The sequence below is a fragment of the Heptranchias perlo genome, chromosome 11, assembly GCF_035084215.1.
Source record: "Heptranchias perlo isolate sHepPer1 chromosome 11, sHepPer1.hap1, whole genome shotgun sequence".
In the NCBI taxonomy this organism is placed as follows: Eukaryota; Metazoa; Chordata; class Chondrichthyes; order Hexanchiformes; family Hexanchidae; genus Heptranchias; species Heptranchias perlo.
Genome location: NC_090335.1, coordinates 58,206,384 through 58,233,407, shown reverse-complemented (window position 1 = coordinate 58,233,407; position 27,024 = coordinate 58,206,384). Strand labels below are relative to the sequence as shown.

Genomic DNA, 27,024 nt, shown 5'->3' with positions numbered 1-27,024 from the left:
AATCTGGAACCTCCAGAGTTAGTTAAGCCAGATAACTTCCTAAGTTGGTGAAAAAAGGAAAAATACTTTGTCATAGTTTAGGACAGGAGTTGCAAACTATTATTGTTCAATATATAAGGTGATAGCAAAGCTTAACTAGTCCAAAAAATTATATTGCTGCTATAAATTGATTTGACAGTTAAAATGTAAGACAAATTTTAGTGGTGTTATTTCACTGCCTTCAAAACAGAGGTTCCTGTTAAAGCACAGGATAAAACGAGAAACTGAATTAAACAAGAAAAGGTTCTCTGTTCATTTCCAGTGCTGGCTATGGATTTTACCAAGAGATTAACGCAAGTGAAAACATGCTATGCAACATAGGAAGCAAAGGGTCACCTATGTCCCATAGGTGAAACATGGAAACCAAAAATATCTAGTTTTTAAAAAAAAAGAAACCCAAAACGTAACAGTGACCATATGGAGAAAGAGATGGTCGGATGGCAGAAGGTAAAGGAAGTTTTTTTTTTAAAGACTGGAAAGGGTGTGTGTGGTGTTCCAGAGATCTTTGTTCCAAATGTTCCCTCGAATTGCCCTCGTCTCCTCCCGCATAAAGATTGAAAATTTGGAAGCTTCAGCCTAAACCCATCTACAAAAAAGCATAAATCTGACCAGGCCAATTACCATCCTAGTAGTCTCCTCCCAATCATTAGCAAAGTGATGGAAGGAGTTATCATTGGTGCTATTTTACACACTTGTTTTACTGAGATTAACTTAAGGAAACTGTAAAATTTCACTCAACATGTCGATGTGAAATTTTCAACTCACAAGCAAGAAGAGCATGATGAGCTTGATGCAAAAGAAAATATTGAATTTTTGTAGTACCTAATCACATTAAAATATTGCAAAACACCATACAATTATTTACTTTTTGAAGTTTTGGGGTTCAAGTAGACAAACATGGCAGTCATATTTCTGTTAGAATTGCTTGAGGGAGCAATCTTGGCCAGGAAAACAGAACATCCTGCGGTACTTCATAGTGCCATGGGATCTTTTATATCCCCTAAACTACAAGAGGTAGACAGACCTCAGTTTGATGGGTCAAGGGAAGCACGAACATCAAATGAAAAAAGATCTAGTATTATTCAAGAATTCAATGTAAAAAATCTGAAAAAGAGGCAACACCTCTTAATATTCCACCAACAACCTGGGCGCCTTGGATATTTGTAAAAAGTTGAAACCATTCCATCTATAAAAAAAACTATTGGAATTGAGATGACTAAAAATGATTTTTATTCCATTCAGGAAAATAAAATGTATTCTGATACAATAATGAGAAGCCAGAAAAACAATTTTAATGAAAACATGTCACAAGACAGCACCGTTTTATTCTACAGTGCACTTATATAAAGTGAGTAATAGACACCAGTGTACACTGGCTTTGCACCTTTGCAAAAAGCTAGCCGGTACTACTCAAGTTTATTATATTTACTATACACTAATCTATACACAGCTAAAACTATACTGCCACACCAATATCCACAAAAATGCAAAATTTTAGTGATTCCAAAATATACATTGCAAGTACAGAATTAACACTTACTCTATAAATATAAATTCATCATTTACACAAATTATACTAGAACTTTCAACATAATGTACAAAATCTAGAATTGGTGCACACAAAATTTTTTAAGTTCCAGCTTTAAGGCAGCTGTCTCTACATACAAGTGCCAGTGTGTACACAGCAGTCTTGACTCAATGGAGATGGAGACACTGCTTAAAAAACCTGGCTACAATATCCTCTCTTCCCACCACCATTCCATTAGTTGACATTGAAAGTGGTCTGCAATCTAGTACATTATTCTGCAATTTTTCTTTAAAACATACCAGTTAGTTAGAGGTAACTATACATAATTTGAATTTGAGGATTAGAGTCCCCAAAAATCATTCTAAATTCCAGAATAAATTTAGTTAAAGGAGATTTGAAGCAGAAAAATGTTGCATGGGGAAGGCAAATAGAATTCCAATCATGATCAGTACAAGTATTATTCTTTGAAACCGTTCATCACGGCAAACAAGTCACACAATAGAAGTATCTTAATATCAAAAGCATAAATGATTTCCCCAAAAGCTCACAGGATATGCATACTAAATTATGGAAAATCTAAAAATATTTACAAGCTCAAGACAATGTTCACCCATGGGATGTACACGTGCAAATTTTGCTTTTGAAAAATTGGGGCTGCACCTCCATTTCTAAGATTTATCTATCATTTATTGTCACTGTGAAAAACAAGGTGAAACCCCGAGTAGTAGAACAAGCTCGAGGAAAATAAAGAAACACCTTTCTTCTCCTCCTATTGTTGCATATGCAAAAAAAAATTTTTTTGAAGTAGTTTGCAGATTTCCATGATGGCCCAGTAGATATTGAGCCATACAGACTAGGATGACTCCAAGGTTTGCTCTCCAGTCTGTACTGAGTTCAGATGAAGCAGTGATAAGAGTACAACAATTGGCTTCAGTGTCCTTAGGGGAGGGGTGTCATGGTGACCAAAACTAGAAAGTACTGACATGCAGACATCAGGTGAAAAGTGGATTGAGCTAGACTTATCACTAGGGTCTTGAACAGCCTGTCAGCACTCACTATGAAGGCTCACATTTGAAGAATGGCTGCCTGTGTTAAATTACATGCAAAGCAGTCAAAAGAAAAAAATATAAAAAATAAAATTCTCTGAATTTTGTTTTTTGTAAATTCAGATCTTTAAGTGACAGGGCTCCACACATTTGAAAGATGTATTTTTATTTTCAATTGATTTTTTTTGTATTACTCATGACTGGCCTACATAATACAAAATGTAATGTAGTGTTCAAATGCTCTCAAAGTGATTAATAGACTGGTAAAGTTTGAATATTGTCAAATACAGAAAAAGTCAAAATATGAAATCATTAGAAAATTAGTTTAACAGTAGTTAAGACAATGTTAAAGATTTAATTTTGGTTGTAAACAAAGTAGCTAGACAAAGAAGCACATCACAACAATTCCAAAATGCACATGTGCTCTAAGGCACTCATTGCTCAAAAGTAGGCAGAGTAGATAGAGTACTTATTACAAAATTGACATACAAGAAATATCACTGTGATTACATACAAATACAGTAGAAAATAGAAAATCTTTTACTGTTCATACTACTAAATATATAAAAGAGGGAAAAAAGCAAGAGAGTAAAAGAGAGCAAAAGGAAAAGGAGAAGAGAACGATGAGAGAAGAGAACAAGCACACACAACCCAACTACGAAGCAACTTGGGACATTTGTAATGTTAAAATGTGCTGACGTAAGTAGTTGTAAATGTAGTAAACAGTTTATGAACAAGAAACATTACCTAGTTATCCTAGATCTCCTCAAAAATTGCCTCAATCTATAATTATTTCCACAAATACCATCAGCCAACATATAAATCTCTGGAATAATCTACATCTATTAACCTGATCCCCATCAACTTTTATTATTAAAATTCAAAACAGAAAACTTGGGTTGGCCCCCATGTTAAATTGCCTGGGATTTTTTTTTCATATTCACTTCAGTCATAATTCTATAAAGTTGAACCTTCATGACCAGAACGGAAGATCTCAAACAGCAACACTATACATAAGATTTTAAGCTATGTTGTTGCATTTACTGTTGTCCCAGATCACACTATTGACATTTGACTGGAATAGCTAAGCATCTATCCTGTTCGGAAACATAAACCCATTTAACAAGCATTACTCCAGTATCATTATGGGGAAAGGGGGGAAAAAGGTGATGCAATAGTCAAAGATGCCGTTCACCAAAATTATAGGTTTTAGTTAGATGTTATTAGCATTTGAAAGTACTTACCAAAATATTGATTTAATGCTGAACTCATCTGTATTAATTTCCTCCAGTGAAAATATACATTTTATGCAGTTTTAAACCCTCATCGTTAGGGTATTTAGCAGGCTGCCTGCAGTACTATGCAGCAAAAACAATTATAAATCCTAAGAAATCCTATACACAATTCTGCCAGCTTCAGCTTGCAATTGCCACAAAAATGGTAATGTTTGGTAAGTACATTAAAAATGTACATTATATCGATACAAAAGCCACTTATAACTTTCACACAAGACATCTAATAGGTCATAAAAATGCCTTAAGGAAGTTATTTAGCAGATTTCATGATACTTCTATGTATCACTAGATTGAAAATTGTCCGATTATGGCGGACTGCAGCTGAAGTCCAGGAATGTGTCTGCTTGAATTCCCCAAACTCAAGGCACTATTGTCTATATTTTACTTGGAATGTAAATTCCTTCTAATGGTCACTGGATTTTTGTTTTAGAAATTAAACAGTGCCATTACATTACACAAACTAATTTTTTTTGATTCAGTAGTGCACAAAGAACTTTTAGTTGTCATTGGGCTCAATAGTAACATCTTCACAAATTCGTTATTTCGTAGCCATTTTTGTAAAAAAAAACGTCCACAAATTTCAACAGCAAAAATATTTGTGCTAACCACAAAATTAAGGCAATGAGGTTGCAACTCCAAATCACTCTTTGGCCAGTATTTAAGAAACAATGTTTTAGCACAATTGATCAATATCAAAAAATCAGTGTTTCCAATTTCTTCCATGTGAAATTTCATTAATTAAGGTCACCACATCCTGGATGCATTTGCAAAAGTATAGCAGCATGTCTCAAAGACTTATAATCCATGTTTGACTAGTAAATTACCTGTGTGCTTTTCTTTAAAAAGAACTGAAGAGTGTCTGAATAGTCATATAGTAATCAAAATATGAATTTGTATTGGTCATATCCTTACTTAAAGAATGTTAGTCACCATTTGTAGGATAATGGTCACCAAAATAATGGAGAAATTAGAAACCATTAGGTTGCAAGTGTACCAGTATTTGTAAATTTCCTGTTTGTGAATATGAAATTATGCTTCAAAAAATGGATAGAATTAATGGCAGTAATGCATTACAAAGGCACGTATTAAGACACTTAGAGAAACTTAATTTTGTGTAAACAGGTACAAAAAAACATAATAGCAGACACCCCATTCTTAACGCAATGCTCAATCTTTAGGATAGAGTTTTCATGCCAAACATGTTGTAAAGCACTTCATCACTGCATCTCTGTAAAATAAAAGATTCAAACGTCACTTCATACTTGCTGCAATTCATTATTTAGAAAAATAATATTTGGTATTTCTGTACACCAAGATGGTTAAAATGCTTAAGGCATGATTTATGTTAAGTTATGTAACAATTTAAAATTTGGGAAAATATAAAACTTCCTATGCCAGGAGTAAGGCATCTAGCCCAGTAGAATGTTTTCTTTTAACAATGTAGTCTGATCAAAATTTTCAAGACAATAATATTATAATGATTCATCGTATTACAACTTTCCATAGGAAATATTAACATACATTTATCAAAGCAGTTTTCTACAACCTACAGGATCTCCTTTGGCAATGGCCACAGTCTACAGAGTTAGGGTGGGGCAGTGGTCAGGTAGCGGGGAGGCTGTGGATAGCACAGAAACTACGTGCACAATTAGCCTGAAAGAGAGCAACAGCAGGTGGTAATGACAGTGCAAGGCCTGACACTGAGGGAGAACGGGTGGATGAATGAGAAAGAATAGGACCCCGACAAGGAGACAGCAGGCAGGAACAGCAGATGCCACTTGTATGGGGACATTGATGTAAAAATAATGAAATATAGGTGTTAAATGTTGTATTAATGTACCTGTTTGACCAATAGCACCTGGGATGTGCAGAACTTTCATATTAACAGTATTGCAGAGATTTGTTTTGATAGTGTACTCATTGTTACGTAGGAAAACGTAGCGACCAATTTGTTCACTGGAAGATTCCACGAACAGCAACGAAATGGAGGGCCAGTTAATCTGTGTTGGTCTTATTGGTTGAGGGATGAATATTGGCCAGGACATCATGAGAAACTCTCTGTTCTTCTGCAAAAAGTGTCATGGGATCTTTAATAACCACCTGAACAGGCTTCAAATCTCAAATGACAAAGCAACACTCCTTCATATTGCATTTTTAGAATATGTGATCTACTCCTGCAGTGGGCTTTGAACCCACAACCTTCTGACTCAGACAACAGTGCTACCAACTGAGCTATGCCAACACAAAGACTATTTGGTATGCATAACTTATAAGGCAGGTTGCATCCAAAAGTTGGTTATTCATACTCACTTTAGTGAAAGCAAAAATGTACAAGCAGTTTACCCTGCATTAAGAGGAATGTAGCTTCCATATTCAAAGGTACAATATATTGTTTTCTTAAATACAATTCAGTGTATATTCAAGGATGGGTTTTCATGTAATTACAGTATATCTAAATATATCTGCAACTTAACAGGATGCATTTTGTCAGCACTCTTTCAAACATCATAAAGATTAAGATTGATGACACTTGGTTAGATTCTTTTTGACTCATCAGAATTGGGAAGGAAACAGGGGTATTACATTTTTTTGTTCAACTCTTATGGGGCTTGTTTATCATCTTTCAATTTTCATTTCTGTTAAAGGGTTCACCCAAAACATTACCCTATCTTTTTTCTTTAAAACTGCTGATAGACCTGTGTCTTTCCTGCATTTCCTGTTTCTATTTCAGATGTACAGTATTTACAGTTCATTTGTATTGTACAACTCACCTTGCAAATGGAATGTACGAAATACTATACCTGTTACAAAGAGAAAAAGAAAACAAAAGAGTCACTAAACTCAATGTACAGATAGTGCAATGAACTATTCATTCTTTGCAGCTAGTTTGCTGCTTCACCATTCAGAAGCAATCCTGCTTCAGCAAGGAGTGAAGGACAGGCTCAGCCATGGACTTCTCCATATCCTCCATTAACACAGTTCACTCACTGACAGGCTGTTAGAATATTCAAGATTGCAGCTAGCTTGTCTTTGTACCCTCCTCCACTCAGGTTGGAACATTTTTCTATTTATGCTGCTCAGAAATAAAACATTTAAATTAATTCTGATTAATTCAAAAAGAGAGTGGCGTGTGTAAATACAGAATTACGAATAACTTGTAAACAAACAGAACACTAAAGCTCATGGAATGTGTTTAGGTCCAGAGCGTTAAAAAAGTTAATCGTTCTGGTCAAAATTCTATGTATAAAATGTCACAATTGGATGTCTGACAGCCGACTCATGCACTCTACAGAGCTTTTCAATAGAAAGAGCAACGAGCAAGCAATTACAAATGCAGCAAGAGATTTACATTGTGATTAATATTAGAAACATTAACAAAAAGAATGCAAGTAAACAAAAAATGAGCTGACTCATGATTCAATCTGCCATTTTCACTAGAGAAAGTGCAGAACATCTGGTATTTTTTATTGGTATGTGCTACTGACAAAGCAAACATTGTGTAATCCTTTGTGGTTACAGTAATATATTTGTACAGAAAGTGTCAATAGGAACCAGCAAGCTAAACAAAACATATTATTTCCTATATTGTAATGAGTATATTACAATATCCAATGTATAAGTTTTATGATTGCAAGTTTCAAATTGCAAACATTTCCAAACATTCATTACTCAGTGGTAGTCTACAAATCAATGGTTTGTTAAAAATTAACCTTTTGGCAGAAACCTGGCAGCTCAAAGAGTTGGTGTTTTCACTCTCAGGCAAGAAAATCAGATTCAGCTGAGCTGTGTCCTAAGGTTATTGATTACTTAAGCTGGATCACTAACTGTGTCTAGTGAAAGTTTCCCATATTTACACCCTTCCCTCCTCCAAACTGTTGGGTGATTACATTTACAAGTTTTACACACACAAATGATTACTCATTAGTTTGGGCAAGTGAGACAGACAATGGGACTGGGTGACACTATACCATCTTTTCACTTGTGGAAACTGACTTTGAATCCAGCCCTCTGTTGGCTAAAAGGCTCCTAAGTAAAAAGAATTTGAGGCTATGTCAAACCCAATTTTAGCGTGTGCAAGGACAGAGCACAAAAGTGTCCATCAATTGGACTGCTGGCTTCAGATTTTTTTGGTAAATGTAAGGCATGCCATTTTGATGCAGTTTTCTTCACATTTAGCAATGAGTTGAAAATCATGCATCAGCCACCTAATTTACATAGTCAATGGTAATGCAAAGCACTAAACAAGCATGCTAGTTATTGTTCTAGTTATGCCATGCATGTAAATAGACAAAGATCTCTCACCTAAAATAAATGTTAAAAATCTGCATAAACATGTTTGCTTACCAGGCCATAGCAAAGAATTGCAACACACAAAATATCAAAGCAAGTGCTGCCTTCTTCCACTGTAATGGAAAGTGAAGACAGATTAGTCAGCAGGACATTTCACAAATTAAACCTCCTCCCCCAAACAATTTTTTTTATAGTTAAAGGATAAATGAAACATACCCAAAAAGCAGAGCATAGTGTACACACAAGGCAAACCTGTAAGAAAAGATTTCATACTCAGATAACAACACTCTGAATACAACCTACTGCACACACATATTTGTCAATAAATTAGAAAATTAATTTTGGAGAGACTCTGTTAATCACTGTTCAGATCCAAATTTGTAGTTTTAAAAAGAATAAAAGGCAGGTTGAATAACATTTTCTCCAAACCGTAGTATTTTCAGAACCTTGGAAAATGTAATTCTTGGTAATTGTCCGGATTGATATCCAGGCTTAATCTTATGAATGCCACTATCTGTACCGTCTCCGGGGGAACCCTTCTAGCATTTTTTTTAAAAAACAAAATGTGCGCTATGAAAATCTAAATGACAGGAAATTTGGTGACAAGGTGATAGGCCTACACCATTTTAGGTCATAAACAACTCATATGAATATAAAAGTATTAGTTAATGAGGTTTAAAAAAATGACAAGTTTGAAAATGGTCCACAAAATTTACATAATTATCAGCTGTGCCCTTCTGGAGATTTTCTTGAGCGACAGAACTGTAAACAATTAGCCAAACAGTTTTAAAGCACATAGGATAGAGCTGAGCGATTATGTGCCAGTAAGAAGATAATCTTCAACGTACATAAACATCAGTATATTTCAAAGGGAAAGACTCTGAGCAAAATGTCACCAGTGAAGGGTCCGACTGAAATACTGCCACCTTTTAAAACTGTCACTACCCAACACAGTGGCATATGGAAATATCCTGATTTACACCATGTAGCTCTGTACGACTGTTTTTGATATGGCATTCCCAACTGGGCATATGTAACATTTTAATTAAAATACATAAATAACATATCTACACTATGTGTAAAGTTGACCAGACTCAAACAGGCTTGAAAACATGTGGCCTTTCCTGCATTTCCTTGTTTTCAAATCCCTCCATGGCCTCACCCCTCCCTATCTTTATAACCTCCTCCAGCGCAGACAGCCTTCCAAGATCTCTGCGGTCTTCCAATTCTGGCCTCTTGCGCATCCCCGATTTTCATCGCTCTATCATTGATGGCCATGCCTTCGGTTGCCTAGGCCCCAACCTCTGGAATGCTCTCCCCAAACCCCTCTGCCTCTTTACCTCTCTCTCCCCCTTAAAGACACTCCTTAAAACCTACCTCGATCACCTGTCCTAATATATCTCATGTGGCTCGGTGTCAAATTTTGTTTGATAATGCTCCCGTGAAGAGCCTTGGGACATTTTACAATGTTTAAAGGCGCTATATAAATGCAAGTTGATGGTTATTATATGCAAAACAGCCCAACTCCAGGTAACTGCATGAAGTTAAAGAAGCCATTGTATACCTGGCCAATTTTAGGATTTTGACCAATGGTCGAACATTTCATAACTACAGCTGTCAAGAATTGAAAAGTGCCATTACTACACATGTCCAAAAATGTGTTGCGGCAAAGATGCCATATAGCTCTGTGATGGATCTACACGTTACAGTAAACATATTTATGCCATGTTTGAGACACTAGACCTGTATCCAAAAGTGTTGCGAAACACTTAGAGATAAATCATGGGTTCCAATAAGTCGTGTCTCTGCTTATTTACAAGTTTGCACTTTTACTGGTTAAAGTACTTCGGGTAACAATGCATTCAAATTTAATGTGCAAATCCAAAACATTTCATATTTAGTCAAAATTTAAATGCAATTGCACCATAAACCAATAGATAAAAATTGTACGGAGGACTCACTGATTGATTATTCCTTTCACACGTTTTGAAAAGAATTCTCCTCCTTTTCTCTGAAAATGAAGTGCTTAGTTCTAGTCAACCTAAAATGTTTGATCTGTATTCAATAATTTGGAATAAATGGATGTTGGCTTCAATTCCTTCACATGCAGTGCAATATTATGGATTGTGAACAGCACAGAAATAAAAAGCAACCACTTCAGATTCAATTCAGTTGGTGAATATTGATTTAAAAACAAGCTGAGGGTCATTCAGATTGAAGTATGGTAGATTACACAAACGTAACTGCATACTCTTCCCTCTGAAATGGTTAATTGTAAAATTGCAATTTTTGAAACATCCCCTGGACCATTTCCTACTAGGCTAAAGCAAAACTATCATTGGAAAATAAAAATGGATGGTCCAATTAAAATACTAGCACAGGTTTTACGAGAAGTGCTCAGTTGCTTGGTATATCCCACCATGGATCGCTCTGATGATGTGTGTCCTTTTGTTTGAGTGATAAAGGATTAATGTAAGTATGATTTTTTTTTTAAAAAGCAGTTCTGTTTTGGAGTTTTAGAATATTTAAAAATAGTAGAGTGTTATAAAAAAAACAAATTCTCCAAGACAAAAAAAAAAATTCCCATATGAACACATCATTTTCATGGATCAAGCCAACAGCAGGATTGGTATGTGCTGGAGTCATTGATATTGTCTAAGGCTGAAGGGTTGCAAGAGATCTACTTCAGTGTATTTGTTTATTGTATTATGTATTATATCTCAATGTATTTTGTGAACGTGACATCATATGCAGCATACGTTGCCGTTAAGACATGGCATACATGGGAGAATCCCTTGGTCAGCCTCATTTGTGGATATATAAACTGAAAATAATGATAATAACACTTGAAAAAAGTTTTGAACCAGAAGAAAATAAAATGTACAAGTTAAAGCTGTTCTGTCAAGCGGAAATACAAATATGCCCACTGGTATTGCCTCCTCTTAGTATGATAAAGTGCACTCTTCAGAAAACTAGCCTCATTTCATTTTCTGATTCAAGCTCTCCTTATTAGCTGAGCTAATTAAAAATACAAATAAGCTGTGGAGTAAATCAAAACTAGATTACGTATGTAATTACATACAAGAACTGTGTCTTTGGGTACTAAAAAGACACTTCACAATAGCTCAAGCAGAGAAATAATTAAAACAGTATTTAAATACTTACAAGCATCACAATGGTAGCAATTAATCGAGTTGGCTCAAACATTTTTTTGCATTGTTTAACAGGTCCCATCAGGAACAATGTACTATGGTGGAAAAACAAAACCATAAAACATGTCACAAAATTTTAAATGACGTTGTTAATAGAAGAATGAAGTAATTTGTGAGGGACAAAGCTTTGCTGAGCTGGCATTTCTGTACCACGCGGCAACCTATTCAATAAAGTAAAAACAACCTTTAGTTGGAATAAATCCCTTCTAAACATGCATGTAGTGGAAGATGAATTTTGAAAACCTGTCCTGTTATCCTACAAAAATTATGAATTTTAAAAGACTATTTCATCGTTCCTATGGTGTTTTCAGTTTGAACATCTCATTACATTTTCCAAAACATTAGTGTCTCTTATGGCAGGGTTTCCAAAAATAAGTAAAATATATTCAAAGTGTAGCCTTATGAAAGCATTACAGTTATTACTAATTTGCGAAACTTGCTTCTGGGAAATGAACATTCTCCTTAGCATTCTAAATTAATATCAAAAAATACTGAATAATTTGCAAATACAAAAGTGACTTGACTTTTCAGTTTAAGGAAAGGAACTTATTCACATAAGAACATAAGAAATAGGAGCAGGAGTAGGCCAATCGGCCCCTCGAGCCTGCTCCGCCATTCAATAAGATCATGGCTGATCTGATCCTAACCTCAAATCTAAATTCATGTTCAATTTCCTGCCCGCTCCCCGTAACCCCTAATTCCCTTTACTTCTAGGAAACTGTCTATTTCGGTTTTAAATTTATTTAATGATGTAGCTTCCACAGCTTCCTGGGGCAGCAAATTCCACAGACCTACTACCCTCCGAGTGAAGAAGTTTCTCCTCATCTCAGTTTTGAAAGAGCAGCCCCTTATTCTAAGATTATGCCCCCTAGTTCTAGTTTCACCCATCCTTGGGAACATCCTTACCGCATCCACCCGATCAAACCCCTTCACAATCTTATGTTTCAATAAGATTGCCTCTCATTCTTCTGAACGCCAATGAGTAGAGTCCCAATCTACTCAACCTCTCCTCATATGTCCACCCCCTCATCCCCGGGATTAACCGAGTGAACCTTCTTTGTACTGCCTCGAGAGCAAGTATGTCTTTTCTTAAGTATGGACACCAAAACTGTATGCCGTATTCCATGTGCGGTCTCACCAATACCTTATATAACTGCAGCAATACCTCCCTGTTTTTATATTCCATCCCCCGAGCAATAAAAGCCAACATTCCGTTGGCCTTCTTGATCACCTGCTGCACCTGCATACTAACTTTTTGATCATCTTGCACTAGGACCCCCAGATCCCTTTGTACTGCAGTACTTTCCAGTTTCTCGCCATTAAGATAATAACTTGCTCTCTGATTTTTCCTGCCAAAGTGCATAACCTCACATTTTCCAATATTGTATTGCATCTGCCAAATCTCCACCCACTCACCCAGCCTGTCTATATCCCCCTGTAGGGTTTTTATGTCCTCCTCACTCTCCACTTTCCCTCCCATCTTTGGATCATCTGCAAACTTTGATACGTTACACTCGGTCCCCTCCTCCAAATCGTTAATATAGATTGTAAAGAGTTGGGGACCCAGCACCGATCCCTGCAGAACACCACTGGCTACCAGTCCGAGAATGAACCATTTATCCCAACTCTCTGCTTCCTGTTAGATAACCAATCCTCCACCCATGCCAGAATATTACCCCCAATCCAGTGATTCTTTATCTTGAGCAATAATCTTTTATGTGGCACCTTGTCGAATGCCTTCTGGAAGTCTAAATACACTACGTCCACTGGTTCCCCTTTATCCACCCTGTACGTTATGTCCTCAAAGAACTCAAGCAAATTTGTCAGTCATGACTTCCCCTTCGTAAAGCCATGCTGACTTTGTCCTATTAAATTATGTTTATCCAAATGTTCTGCTACTGTCTCCTTAATAATAGATTCCAAAATTTTACCCACCACAGATGTTAGGCTAACTGGTCTATAATTTCCAGCCTTCTGCCTACTACCCTTTTTAAATAAGGGTGTTACATTAGCAGTTTTCCAATCTGCCGGGACCTTTGCCGAGTCCAGAGAATTTTGGAAAATTATTACCAAAGCATCCACAATCCCTACTGCCACTTCCCTCAAGACCCTCGGATGTAAGCCGTCAGGTCCAAGGGATTTATCCGCCTTGAGTCCCATTATTTTACTGAGTACCAATTCCTTAGTGATTTTAATCGTATTTAGCTCCTCCCCACCTGGAGCCCCCTGTTTGTCCAGTGTTGGGATATTCTTAGTGTCCTCTACCGTAAAGACTGAAACAAAATATTTGTTCAGCATTTTTTCCATCTCCATGTTTCCCACCATTAATTTCCCGGTCTCATCCTCTAAGGGACCTACGTTTGCCTTAGCCACCCTTTTTCTTTTTATATAACTATAGAAACTCTTGCTATCTGTTTTTATATTTTTTGCTAATTTATTTTCATAATCTAAGCACTTACTCACAAATTGTCTCCACGTACAGTTTATTAAAAATGTTACTTTTTGAGGCTGTCCATAGGGATCAGCTCGTTAAGGCAGCGAGTTACTGAGCCATACAATTGAGGAAGATCCCAGGTTCAATCCTTGTGCTCAGTTAGCTGATCTTGGCCAGTTGCAGGGCCGAAAGATTTTACAATTGGTTTCTGCACCCCTGGGTTAGGCAGGGGTAAACCAGCTAGAGGTTCCTGCTCCCAACCTCTATCTATCAGTGCATCTGAAGATTGAAGAGGTCAAGATCGAGCTCAACTGTGATGCTCCTTACAATTGAATAGCCTGCCAACACAAATTTTGAGTAACTGTGCACAAGCAGAAGACATACCATTGAAATTTCTGCCTTACAAGAAGTCTGGCGGGTGAAAGATGCCTGGTGAAAGATCTTAAGCTGACACTTTTGCAGGGGACTTGTGCTGTTCAACACTCCCACAAGTTGTAAGCTTCTAAATTCCTGCTGGTGCTTTTTTGTTGCACATGAAGCAGTAGTAATCATTCCACACTGAGGACCAAGAGTTTCTTGGTAGAACCTGCTTTAAACATCAATGGACCCATTTTAAATCCAGTCCAGAGTGATAGGATGTAAAAGCAATTTGCAAGGATTCAAATTAAGTGAGTTTGAATAGTCTCAACACAGTTTCAACTGCATATTGTGTTCTCACTCAGAAGTGCGATAGGATGGCTGATATGGGGACTGAGAATAAATCACACTGATAGAGCAGGGTAGCTCTTAAGACACCAGGGTTAAGGCACATTGTTGGGACAGAGTAGAGGAAGCTTTACTCCGCACCTGGCAAAACCACACTGTACATAGGAGTACTCAGGGCTGTCACTGAGTGCGAAAAATAGATAAGGCACTGACATTTATTTTATGTGCACTATTTAAACAGCAAAAAAACCCCACAAAAATGAAAAACAAAAAATAAGATTTTTTCCCCCCATTCTTCATTGCGCTAACAATTTTGAAAATTATTCAACATAAAAGATCACTAGAAATCAAAAGGTTGAGAATGGATTTAATTTACAGTGTTTAAATGATTGAATCCAATGTATTTAAAATAAGCTTAAGATTTTACGCTTAAAATAAGTATGATCTTTACATGCAAAGTTTGTTTGGAACCACAAGTCTATAATAACCATTTTGCAAATCTGACAAATGGTTAAAAAGCTGCAGTGTTTGTTCTGATTTTTCTGCAGTTGAATATTAAATTGTAAATAACGAGTCAATAGATACTTACCTACCAATGGATGATATGTTCCCTATGCTATAAAAGACAGCGAAAAGTATTAACCCTCTTTTTGGAATCCAGAGCAAGCAGACACCCTGAAAAAGAATTGCATTTGTAAACAAAACATTCATTAACTATCGACACAATTTTATGTGTAAACTTAAAATATAATGGCAAAACAATTTTAATTCTATTTTTTCCAAACTTGAGATGTGGAGGGAAAAAAGCATATGTCTCAATTGGGTTAAATGACTAGCTCAGCTGTCAAAAAAGTTTTTGTATAATTTTACTGTTGCAAAAATGTCAGTTATACTCCTTACCAAACAGCATTGCAGGAATACTTTCACCACACAACTGCGGCGGTTCAAGAAAGCAGCCCACCACCACCTTCTCAAGGGCGATTAGGGATGAGAAATAAACGCAGACCTCGCCAACAGCGCCCACATCCAGAGAATGAATTATAAAAAACATAATTGCAGTTTATAGCCTAAGTGGCACAGTTCTGACAATGTTTATTCTTTCAGTCTGATGGTGCTTGTTTTTCCTCCAGAGAACACAAAGCGGCTTTTATCTTGATTATTTCTGATCAAGCCCTGAGCAATGCAGATTGGATACTGTAGGTATAAAGTCACATTCTAGTTTATAGGGAGAAAATGCTTGATTACTGGAGTGCTCTTTCATTCTGAGCATGAGAAATAGCTGACTCAGGTCTAAAAACCTGACTGTTGATCAGCTCAGCTCGGGGTTGAATAGAAGATGAAGAACCACGGAAGTGCTGCTGAAAGCCAAAAGAAGAATTTCCATTTTGTCAAATTTGAGCTACAGGAAATTTTAGTTCATCCAGGACTTTGTCAGCTATGTGGATGGGTAGTATAGCAACAGCCTGTAGTCAATGGTAATGGCGAAGAGATAGTGCTGTTGGCATACATTGGAAGCTGACCCAGTACTTACAGATGCTGCTTCTGAAGGATGGCATAAAAAGAATGACATCAAGGTTGAAGTCTTGGGGAATACTAGGTATAACTGTACATCTCTAGGAGAAAACACTGGAGATGTAGTGACTGTTGGGACAGGTAGGTATAGAACCAAGAGCACAATGCCACAGAGGAGTGGCAGTGGAGAAGAATGGAACAGTCAGTCTCAAAGCAGCAGAAAGGACAGACAGGAAGCCACAATTGCAGGCACACAGGATGTCAGTGGTGACTTGTAGTATTCCCACCTCAAAAAAAAAGCAAGTTGGCTATTTGCAGTTTTTGATAACTACTTTTAGTCACAAAAAGAACTGCATAGCTAAATGAATTATCAATTCATCCAAAATTATAACTGGAATATGTACCAAGTTTGCTGACAATACATATCAATGATTTAGATGAAGGGGCCGAATGTAACGTATCCAAGTTTGCTGATGATACAAAGCTAGGTGGGAAAGTAAACTGTGAGGAGTCGGCAAAGAGGCTGCAAAGGGATAGACAGGTTAAGTAAGCGGGCCAGAAGTTGGCAGATGGAGTATAACGTGGGGAAATGTGAAATTATCCACTTTGGTAGGAAGAACAGAAAAGCAGAATATTTTTTAAAAGGTGAGAGACTAAGAAATATTAGTATTCAGAGGGATTTGGGTGCACTAGTGAATCTTTGGAATTTTCTACCCCAGAGGTCTTGAGTGTATTTAAGACTTGGATCGATAGATTTTTGGACACCAAGGAATCAACGGATATGGGGATTGGGGTGGGAAAGTGGAGTTGAGGTAGAAGATCAGCGGTGAGCTTAGTGAATGGTAGAGCACGCTTGAGGGGCCGTTTGACCTACTCCTGCTCCTATTTCTTATGTTCTTATGAATAGGCCACCCTTAAAGATAACTTCTTGGAAGATGCCTTTCCTCTAGGTTTTGTATTTAAAAAGATTATTTCATTTGGTGCTAGAGCATAGTTGATTTAGTAGTATCCTCTGAAAAAACTGTAAACTATAGTAAGGTGTTTTTGGTTCCATACATTCCTCAAATCCCAAGGGCACATATTTTGAAAATTGTAAAAGAAACTTAACATGCAAATCAAATCATTAGGAGTTACTGACTTGAAAAGTAACATATCAAACTATTTTTCTGACTTAAACCTTGCAAAAAGAACATATACTTTCACAACCAGAATGCATTCAAAAATCACGAGTTAATAAGTAATCAGATGTGCCTGAGATATTGTAAATTATCAATCTGATGAAAATTCAACCCAATAATAATTATACATACGATGGATTTATTTTGTCACACTTCGAAATCTTTGTAACTTTTTTATTCACATTATACTATGCTTGGCAGGGCAAAAACCATCTTTAATTTTGACTGATTTATGATTTAGCCAGAAGCCCTTCAGCTTTCCATAGAATTTACAACTGTCCAAAGAACTCTCAGCTATCACTTTGTCTGCAAGAATCAATGCTTCTGCTACATCAGAATTATCCCAGCTTCTGGTTCCAATTTCTTTCACCATCATTACCCACATTCTGCATCTCTGGTTCTCTTCTTATCCTTTGCCTCATATTAAACCAGACTCTCAAGTCTTCCTCTCCTTAACCTCATTTCTCCTCATCTTTACTCAGTCCCTCCCTCCAGAACTGAAAAGTAACATCTTCAAAAAGATATCCCTGATTCCTTCACCTGCGGGAAGTGTGTCCAGCTGCAGCTACTGTTTGACCGCTTGACGGCTCTGGAGCTGCGGATGGACTCACTTTGGAGCATCCGCGATGCTGAGAAAGTCGTGGATAGCACGTTCAGTGAGTTGGTCACACCGCAGATAAAAATTACTGAGGGAGATAGTGAATGGGTGACCAACAGACAGAGGAAGAGTAGGAAGGCAGTGCAGGGGTCCCCTGCGGTCATCTCCCTCCAAAACAGGTATACCGTTTTGGATACTGTTGGGGGAGATGGCTCACCAGGGGAAGGTGGCAGTGGCCAGGTTCATGGCACCGTGGCTGGCTCTGCTGCACAGGAGGGCAGGAAAAAGAGTGGCAGAGCTATAGTGATAGGGGACTCGATTGTAAGGGGAATAGACAGGCGTTTCTGCGGACGCAACCGAGACTCCAGGATGGTATGTTGCCTCCCTGGTGCAAGGGTCAAGGATGTCTCGGAGCGGCTGCAGGACATTCTGGAGGGGGAGGGTGAACAGCCAGTTGTCGTGGTGCATATAGGCACCAACGATATAGGTAAAAAACAGGATGAGGTCCTACAAGCTGAATTTAGGGAGTTAGGAGTTAAACTAAAGAGTAGGACCTCAAAGGTAGTAATCTCAGGATTGCTACCAGTGCCACGGGCAAGTCAGAGTAGGAATGACAGGATAGCTAAGATGAATACGTGGCTTGAGAGATGGTGCAAGAGGGAGGGATTCAAATTCCTGGGCCATTGGAACCGGTTCTGGGGGAGGTGGGACCAGTACAAATTGGACGGTCTGCATCTGGGCAGGACTGGAACCAATGTCCTAGGGGGAGTGTTTGCTAGTGCTGTTGGGGAGGGTTTAAACTAATGTGGCAGGGGGATGGAAACCGATGCAGGAAGTCAGTGGGAAATAAAGTGGTGACAGAAACAAAAGGCAGTAAGGGAGAGTGCACAGAACATGACCGGACAGATGGTCTGAGAAAGCAGGGCAAAGACCAAGGGAAGTCTAGATTAAACTGCATTTATTTCAATGCAAGAAGTCTGATGGGCAAGGCAGATGAACTCAGGGCATGGATGGGTACATGGGACTGGGATGTTATAGCTATTACTGAAACATGGCTAAGGGAGGGGCAGGACTGGCAGCTCAATGTTCCAGGGTACAGATGCTATAGGAAAGATAGAGCAGGAGGTAAGAGAGGAGGGGGAGTTGCATTCTTGATTAGGGAGAACATCACGGCAGTCGTGAGAGGGGATATATCCGAGGGTTCGCCCACTGAGTCTATGGGTAGAACTGAAAAATAAGAAGGGAGAGATCACTTTGATAGGATTGTACTACAGACCCCCAAATAGTCAAAGGGAAATTGAGGAGCAAATATGTAAGGAGATTACAGACAGCTGCAAGAAAAATAGGGTGGTAATAGTAGGGGACTTTAACTTTCCCAACATTGACTGGGACAGCCATAGCATTAGGGGCTTGGATGGAGAGAAATTTGTTGAGTGTATTCAGGAGGAATTTCTCATTCAGTATGTGGATGGCCCGATTAGAGAGGGGGCAAAACTTGACCTCCTCTTGGGAAATAAGGAAGGGCAGGTGACAGAAGTGTTAGTGAGGGATCACTTTGGGACCAGTGATCATAATTCCATTAGTTTTAAGATAGCTATGGAGAAGGATAGGTCTGGCCCAAAAGTTAAAATTCTAAATTGGGGAAAGGCCAATTTTGATGGTATTAGACAGGAACTTTCAGAAGTTGATTGGGAGAGTCTGTTGGCAGGCAAAGGGATGTCTGGTAAGTGGGAGGCTTTCAAAAGTGTGTTAACCAGGGTTCAGGGTAAGCACATTCCTTATAAAGTGAAGGGCAAGGCTGGTAGAAGTAGGGAACCTTGGATGACTCGGGAGATTGAGGCCCTAGTCAAAAAGAAGAAGGAGGCATATGACATGCATAGGTAGCTGGGATCAAGTGGATCCCTTGAAGAGTATAGAGATTGCCGGAGTAGAGTTAAGAGAGAAATCAGGAGGGCAAAAAGGGGACATGAGATTGCTTTGGCAGATAAGGCAAAGGAGAATCCAAAGAGCTTCTACAAATACATAAAGGGCAAAAGAGTAACTAGAGAGAGAGTAGGGCCTCTTAAGGATCAACAAGGTCATCTATGTGCGGAACCACAAGAGATGGGTGAGATCCTAAATGAATATTTCACATCGGTATTTACGGTTGAGAAAGGCATGGATGTTAGGGAACTTGGGGAAATAAATAGTGATGTCTTGAGGAGTGTACATATTACAGAGAGGGAGGTGCTGGAAGTCTTAACGCGTATCAAGGTAGATAAATCTCCGGGACCTGATGAAATGTATCCCAGGACGTTATGGGAGGTTAGGGAGGAAATTGCGGGTCCCCTAGCAGAGATATTTGAATCATCCACCGCTACAGGTGAGGTGCCTGAAGATTGGAGGGTAGCAAATGTTGTGCCTTTGTTTAAGAAGGGCGGCAGGGAAAAGCCTGGGAACTACAGACCGGTGAGCCTGACATCTGTAGTGGGTAAGTTGTTAGAGGGTATTCTGAGGGACAGGATCTACAGGCCTTTGGAGAGGCAGGGACTAATTAGGAACAGTCAGCATGGTTTTGTGAGAGGAAAATTATGTCGCACGAATTTGATTGAGTTTTTTGAAGGGGTAACCAAGAAGATAGATGAGGGCTGTGCAGTAGACGTGGTCTACATGGACTTCAGCAAAGCCTTTGACAAGGCACCGCATGGTAGGTTGTTACATAAGGTTAAATCTCATGGGATCCAAGGTGAGGTAGCCAATTGGATACAAAATTGGCTTCACGACAGAAGACAGAGGGTGGTTGTAGAGGGTTGTTTTTCAAACTGGATGCCTGTGTCCAGCGGTGTGCCTCAGGGATCGGTGCTGGGTCCGCTGTTATTTGTTATTTATATTAATGATTTGGATGAGAATTTAGGAGGCATGGTTAGTAAGTTTGCAGATGACACCAAGATTGGTGGCATTGTGGACAGTGAAGGTGGTTATCTAGGATTGCAACGGGACCTTGATAAATTGGGCCAGTGGGCCGATGAATGGCAGATGGAGTTTAATTTAGATAAATGTGAGGTGATGCATTTTGGTAGATCGAATCGGGCCAGGACCTACTCCGTTAATGGTAGGGCGTTGGAGAGTTATAGAACAAAGAGATCTAGGAGTACAGGTTCATAGCTCCTTGAAAGTGGAGTCACAGGTGGATAGGGTGGTGAAGGCATTCGGCATGCTTGGTTTCATTGGTCAGAACATTGAATGCAGGAGTTGGGATGTCTTGTTGAAGTTGTACAGGGCATTGGTGAGGCCACACTTGGAGTACTGTGTACAGTTCTGGTCACCCTATTATAGAAAGGATATTATTAAACTAGAAAGAGTGCAGAAAAGATTTACTAGAATGCTACCGGGACTTGATGGTTTGACTTATAGGGAGAGGTTGGACAGACTGGGACTTTTTTCCCTGGAGAGTAGGAGGTTAAGGGGTGATCTTATAGAAGTCTATAAAATAATGAGGGGCATAGATAAGGTAGATAGTCAAAATCTTTTCCCAAAGGTAGGGGAGTCTATAACGAGGGGGCATAGATTTAAGGTGAGAGGGGAGAGATACAAAAGGGTCCAGAGGGGCAATTTTTTCACTCAAAGGGTGGTGAGTGTCTGGAACGAGCTGCCAGAGGCAGTAGTAGAGGCGGGTACAATTTTGTCTTTTAAAAAGCATTTGGACAGTTACATGGGTAAGATGGGTATAGAGGGATATGGGCCAAGTGCAGGCAATTGGGACTAGCTTAGTGGTATAAACTGGGCGACATGGACATGTTGGGCCGAAGGGCCTGTTTCCATGTTGTAACTTCTATGATTCTATAACATAGTAGGTAGATCATTACACTACACATTACCTCTGAAAATACATAGCTCCCACTGAATAAAAACATCAGACTATGGCCTCACTGTTATTCAGAAAATTGATATGACAATCAATAGCTAAGTTACTGATAACTTACTGTACAATCTATCTAAAAGACAATATACTTAGATTCAAAGACTCAGTGACACATCCAAGTCATCTGTTGACATTGTACTACCCAATAATTTGAATTACTCATTCAACCAATATTGCATTTCTAAAAGAAATCCCTATTGGTTATTTTTCCTTAGCAAGCATTGAGTTTTGTATGTGCAATGTTTGGCATGGAGACAGTGAACATTTTCAGCAACGGCACTACAGAATCAACCAGAAACCAGAGTGAAAAGTAGAGATCAGTGAACAGGAGATTTACAAGATGCCTACTTGAGCTCTGATTTCTGCCATTAAAAAGCATCCAGGATTAGGTTTGGATAAACTTTGGGCAGGTAAGGATTTATACTCTCAAAAGGGTCTCAATTATAGGGCACTACAGCTTTAAAAGTGCCTCCGGACCTCATGAGGAACAAATCATAATGTTCATTCCTCGGAAAAACATGCAACACTTCCAATACATTTGTTCCTATTCATTGCAAATACACAGTTACAGATAATCAGGAGTGCATGGAAATTAGAATGAAACCAAACTTTTGCAAAACAAATGCAGTGACCTATAGTATGTCTGGAAATTACTTTTAGGATGTGATGTTTCAGTGAAGTATTATTGTGGTACTGTATTTACTCTTTCTAAAGTACACAGTATGTTCAAATCAGCTTACCAATATAGAGCAAAGAATTCCTGCTACAAAGCAGACAAGAAAGCCCTTCACTCTGGTTCCCCATCCTAAGGAGCTTCCCTCAATTACCTGCAGGGGAAAAAAAAGCACAGTTCGTGAAAATTGATTACGGACAATTTTACAACAATTTCAGGCCATTGAAAATGTTGCTGTAGTTATATACTATTTTAAACATTCTGGTTTAAATAGTTGGGTTTTGTAAAGATTACTTTAATCTGATGTGTCAAATATAAAGTACATTTCTAATATTCTTCTGCCTGATTGAATATTTTTTTTAAATCTGCTCTCTCGGGATGTGGGTGTCACTGGCAAGGCCAGCATTTATTGCCCATTCCTAGTTACCCTGAGAAGGAGGTGATGAACCTTCTTCTTGAACCACTAGTAATGGTTTGATACCACTGAATGGCTTGCTGGGCCACTTCAATGGGTAGTTCAGATGTTGGGATATTGGAACAGGATGGGTAAACATGATTTGGATTATTTGCCTGCATCAAATGGTATATGTCAACACTGACTGGTTGAGCCGAATGGCCTGTTTTGTGTTATAACTTCTATGTATTTCTACGTATAATTTCCATACTCAATGTTTTTTGGGAAATTATGGCTAGTGCTTCAGCTATCTCTCCCACAACCTCCCTCAATATTCTGGGATGCCAACCATCTGGGTCTCTTGTTTAAGTCTATCTTCTAGTCCTTGTTCTTCTATAGCTAATAGCTAAATCATTTTAGAAAATGTGCCAAATGTTTTATTCTGAAGACACGTCAGCTTCTGGCTTCAGAATAGGTTTATTACTTTTCACATCAGCTGACACCTCTGTTGGCTGCCATCACATTGGTTGAAGCCATCGCCAGTCCTTCTCTGCCACGTTTCAAAGCTTTTACATCCTGCCATAGGTCCTTTCCAGCAGCAATTAACCATAACCACTGCTTGCTTAGTTTACTGACTCGGCACAACTGCTTCAAGCAAGGAAACATAGGGATGACCTAGAAATACTTGCCACCAAGACACCAAGTCCAACAATCCAACTCCGACCTCTCGTCCCTCCTTCACAACCTCTCTCTCCAGTCTTGCTTTCAGTCACCTTTTCCAAACCATCTACCTCCATTTTTTGGTCGACGATTATTTGCCACCTTTGTAAATGCTTTGGAACGTTTTATGTTAAAAAGCACTAGATACCCTGTTTCACTTTTAAAACAGTATCCTCGTGCCTCTTAAAACTTACTGTTCAGATTTAAATATTTCCAAAATATTACACACTGAAATACCAACTGTTCTTTCCAACTACGAAGACACAATCACTCCAACAAAGGTACCCACAAAATGACTTTTTGCAAGCTTCAAGAGCAGTTTTTATAAAAAATGAATGCATAGAATCATAGAACTTATTTATTTAAGCAACCAGAATATATAGTTAAAGTATTTTCCTCACAAGCACTGATTGCTAGTTTTCTTGTTCAGGAGAACTAATTTCACTGGACTGAATCAATGATTAACCACAGTATTCAATTACTTTGTTGCCTGTTCCACACCTTGTACGTCAAATGCATTAAATCAATTAGCCCAGGAGTTTAAGAATCTACATCACTGATAACAGTGTCACTGGTAAGTGTTTCCTTAATTGTGTGAAAGACAACCAGAAAATGAGCATCTATTGCTGTTCTTTCAGCATAGTTAAACTTTTGCAATAGCACTCTCATCAATGCATTATCCTGTATTACACACTCAAAAATTCTACTCATCAACTTACTTGGGGTAAGCTAACTTTCCAGCCTAAGGACCTAAAAATCAAACCAATTTATCAGCTTGAAAGCAATATAAATGTTTATTTCATCTTCAATTCATCCTTGCAGCATTTGATACTTATGGCACATTACAGCACTGCCCTTTTCATTAACTAGCTAGGCTCCAAGTTGATACCAAAGGTATAGTTTATTCCATTCTAAGAATACAAGAAAGCATCGAATGTGAAAATTCCATTTGGCCCATCTAGCACCATTGACTCTACCCACATATTCAATTACCTGAAAGTTCTGCAAAATTTCTCAGAGATCCCAAAAATAGTTGGCCAATACTCCACAATATTAACTACACGTACTTCCATCATTTAAACTGGGACAGTTTTCCACAGTTCATGGAACATACAAACTATAATGTTCTGCAGTGTATTTGGTCATTTATCTGCATGTAGCCCTATAACCTTCAAACTCATTCCTAGTGGACATTTATCCAACTTTTTTCAACTAAATAGTATCAACTGCTTGTGCAAAATATTGCTTGCTAAACATCAAGTTATTTTTCAAACACTGCTGTACAGTATGAAAAGACAAACAAGTTCTCAAATGGTTAATACACAAATTCTCAAGAGTTGGCTAGTACTACTACACACGGAGAATTACATTTTACTGGTAAAATTTTTCCCATACACAAAATGCAAAACAATTGGTAAAGTGATATGCCCTTTGCAAAATGTTCACTGTATGTGCAGCTTTGCCTTTTTATACGTGGTTTAAAAAATCTCTACCCAATAGAGACTTCCATTTTCAATACAGTATTATCTTTATACGCCTATTTTACATAACAGATCAAATTCTGTTCAATTTTGTTCAGTCTAATTTCATCTAGAACCATATAATTTTAAGGCACAGAAAGGAGCCATTTGCTCTTTGCACCTGTGTCAGCACTCAGCTATTTATTTAGTTCCATGTCCCTGCCCTTTCCTTTTTAAATTTTTCTTTCAAATATTTATCCACTTTCTCTCTTAAAAGCTATTATGGATTCTGCTTGCACTACTGTTTCTGGGAGGACATTCCACACCCTAACAACCTGCTTCATGAACAGTTTCTCTTCAGCAAAAGAATGAAGGGAGAGCTTATTATCTTAATTTATGCCCTCATATGACAGACTTGCCAACCAGTGGAAACAGTTTTTCCCTATTTACCTTATCAGAATCTAATATACTTTTGAGCACCTCTGATCTTTTTCTCTGTTCTAGTGAAGAGAGAGTGCCAGTTTCCATATTCACCCCTCATAATAAAACCTCTCCTCTCTGCTATCACCTTAGTGAATCTTTTCTGTAACATCTCCATGGCCTTGATACCCTTCCAAAAGCAGGGTGTTCAAAACTGGACAGAATACTCTAATTGCACCCAAATCAATGATATGTATAGACTTAGCATTATCACTTTCCGTTATGCTCCTAGTTATAAAACCTAGGATCCCATAGGCTTCCCACCCCAAACAAAAAACAGTTTTATCAACAGCTTTGTGTATCTGAACCCTTAAGTCTCTGCTCTTCTACCCCTTTAAAGTTTTACCATTGGTCTATATTTCCTCTTTCTTTTTAAAAGCAATGATACTAAAAACAAACAGATAGGTGCTTCTTGCCGAAGTGCTTTTGTCAATGACTGAAAATCTAATTTGCAGTAATATATGAAGGTAAATAAGGTTTCCATTCTACTACTTCACACAAATTTCATGATTTGCTACCTATAAAGCTACCTACTGTCCAGACCTGAGCTTTACCACCAGAATTAAATGCAAATAAGATTTTTTTTTCGTAACAGTTTGAACGTACTGTGGTGATCTTTGACGCCATATTCAAGCACTTTAGGGGTAGTTCTATAAAGTCAGAAAGCCAGTGCCTCCACCGGTGAGGAATAACATGCTACGTTTTGTGCACGCACTCATAGCAACGTCAAATGAATAGAGGTCGCTTAATATTCATCTGGCAATAGCATCCAGGTGGCTTCAAAACATCAGCAGCTTGGCATTCCCCTGGCATTCCAGAACAAGTATTATGTAACTAAAGATCTCCAAGTGGCAGATCCCCCTAGAATTAACTATGACTCAAGCAGTCAAAGTAGTAAGGGAGATAACTCAAACTCAATTGGAGATCCTCCTAAATAAGAGTTACGTAGACTATTTTGGCCATGTTATTGAAAAGGGAGCATCGTCTAATTTTCTAAAAGACTGATGTCAAAGTGATTCCTTCATAAATGCCAGGACATTTGGGCAGAGTATTTGACATAATAATCTGTTGTACTGGCATTTGTTCCAACAAGGCTGCAGACTAAATATGATTAGATAAAGGCATTCAGGATCTTCTGGTATTACATACATGGCCTACCAGTCACAAATGCTTAAATAGGGAAAAAACTAAAATAAACTGGATTTGAGGGAGCCTGTGCCTATAGATCACCTGCTGCAGGTGGGGAGGGCAGCTTTGGAAGAACAATGAGATTTCCTTAGAAGCATTTTTGAACAAGACTGACCTAAATCCCCTCAAGGAAATAAAACCTCCACAGGGGAGGTGGCAATAGACAACACAAATGCAAAACAGAAGAAATAGGAACCAGTGTAGAAATGCATAAAGAGATACTTGACCATATTAATGTAGAAATGCATGAACAGTTACTTGACCATAGTAAAGAAGAAATGCATGATGGATATTTGACCATGTTAACTCTTTGGCTCACATAATGGGGTAGCTACAGCACACACACACACAGAAAGACAATTGTGTAATTA

At 38.3% G+C, this 27,024-nt stretch overlaps 1 protein-coding gene across 2 annotated transcripts in view; it reads right to left on the bottom strand.

The window, feature by feature from the left end:
- Window positions 1–1,309: 1,309 nt before the first annotated feature.
- sft2d2a (SFT2 domain containing 2a) overlaps window positions 1,310–27,024 on the bottom strand; it is a 32,581-nt gene continuing 6,866 nt past the window's right edge. The window contains exons 2-9 of one of the 2 annotated variants that reach the window (XR_010964443.1): window positions 22,479–22,565; window positions 15,139–15,224; window positions 11,364–11,445; window positions 8,415–8,450; window positions 8,253–8,311; window positions 6,680–6,709; window positions 5,749–5,974; window positions 1,310–5,136 (exon numbers count right to left, since the gene is read on the bottom strand). Coding sequence is in view for 1 of the 2 variants with exons in the window: in XM_067993142.1 (XP_067849243.1) it covers window positions 5,097–5,136; window positions 6,680–6,709; window positions 8,253–8,311; window positions 8,415–8,450; window positions 11,364–11,445; window positions 15,139–15,224; window positions 22,479–22,565 (420 nt within the window). In the remaining variant the exon portion in view is untranslated. The remainder of the gene's footprint in view (window positions 5,137–5,748; window positions 5,975–6,679; window positions 6,710–8,252; window positions 8,312–8,414; window positions 8,451–11,363; window positions 11,446–15,138; window positions 15,225–22,478; window positions 22,566–27,024) is intronic. The other variant, XM_067993142.1, reaches the window with a different exon arrangement.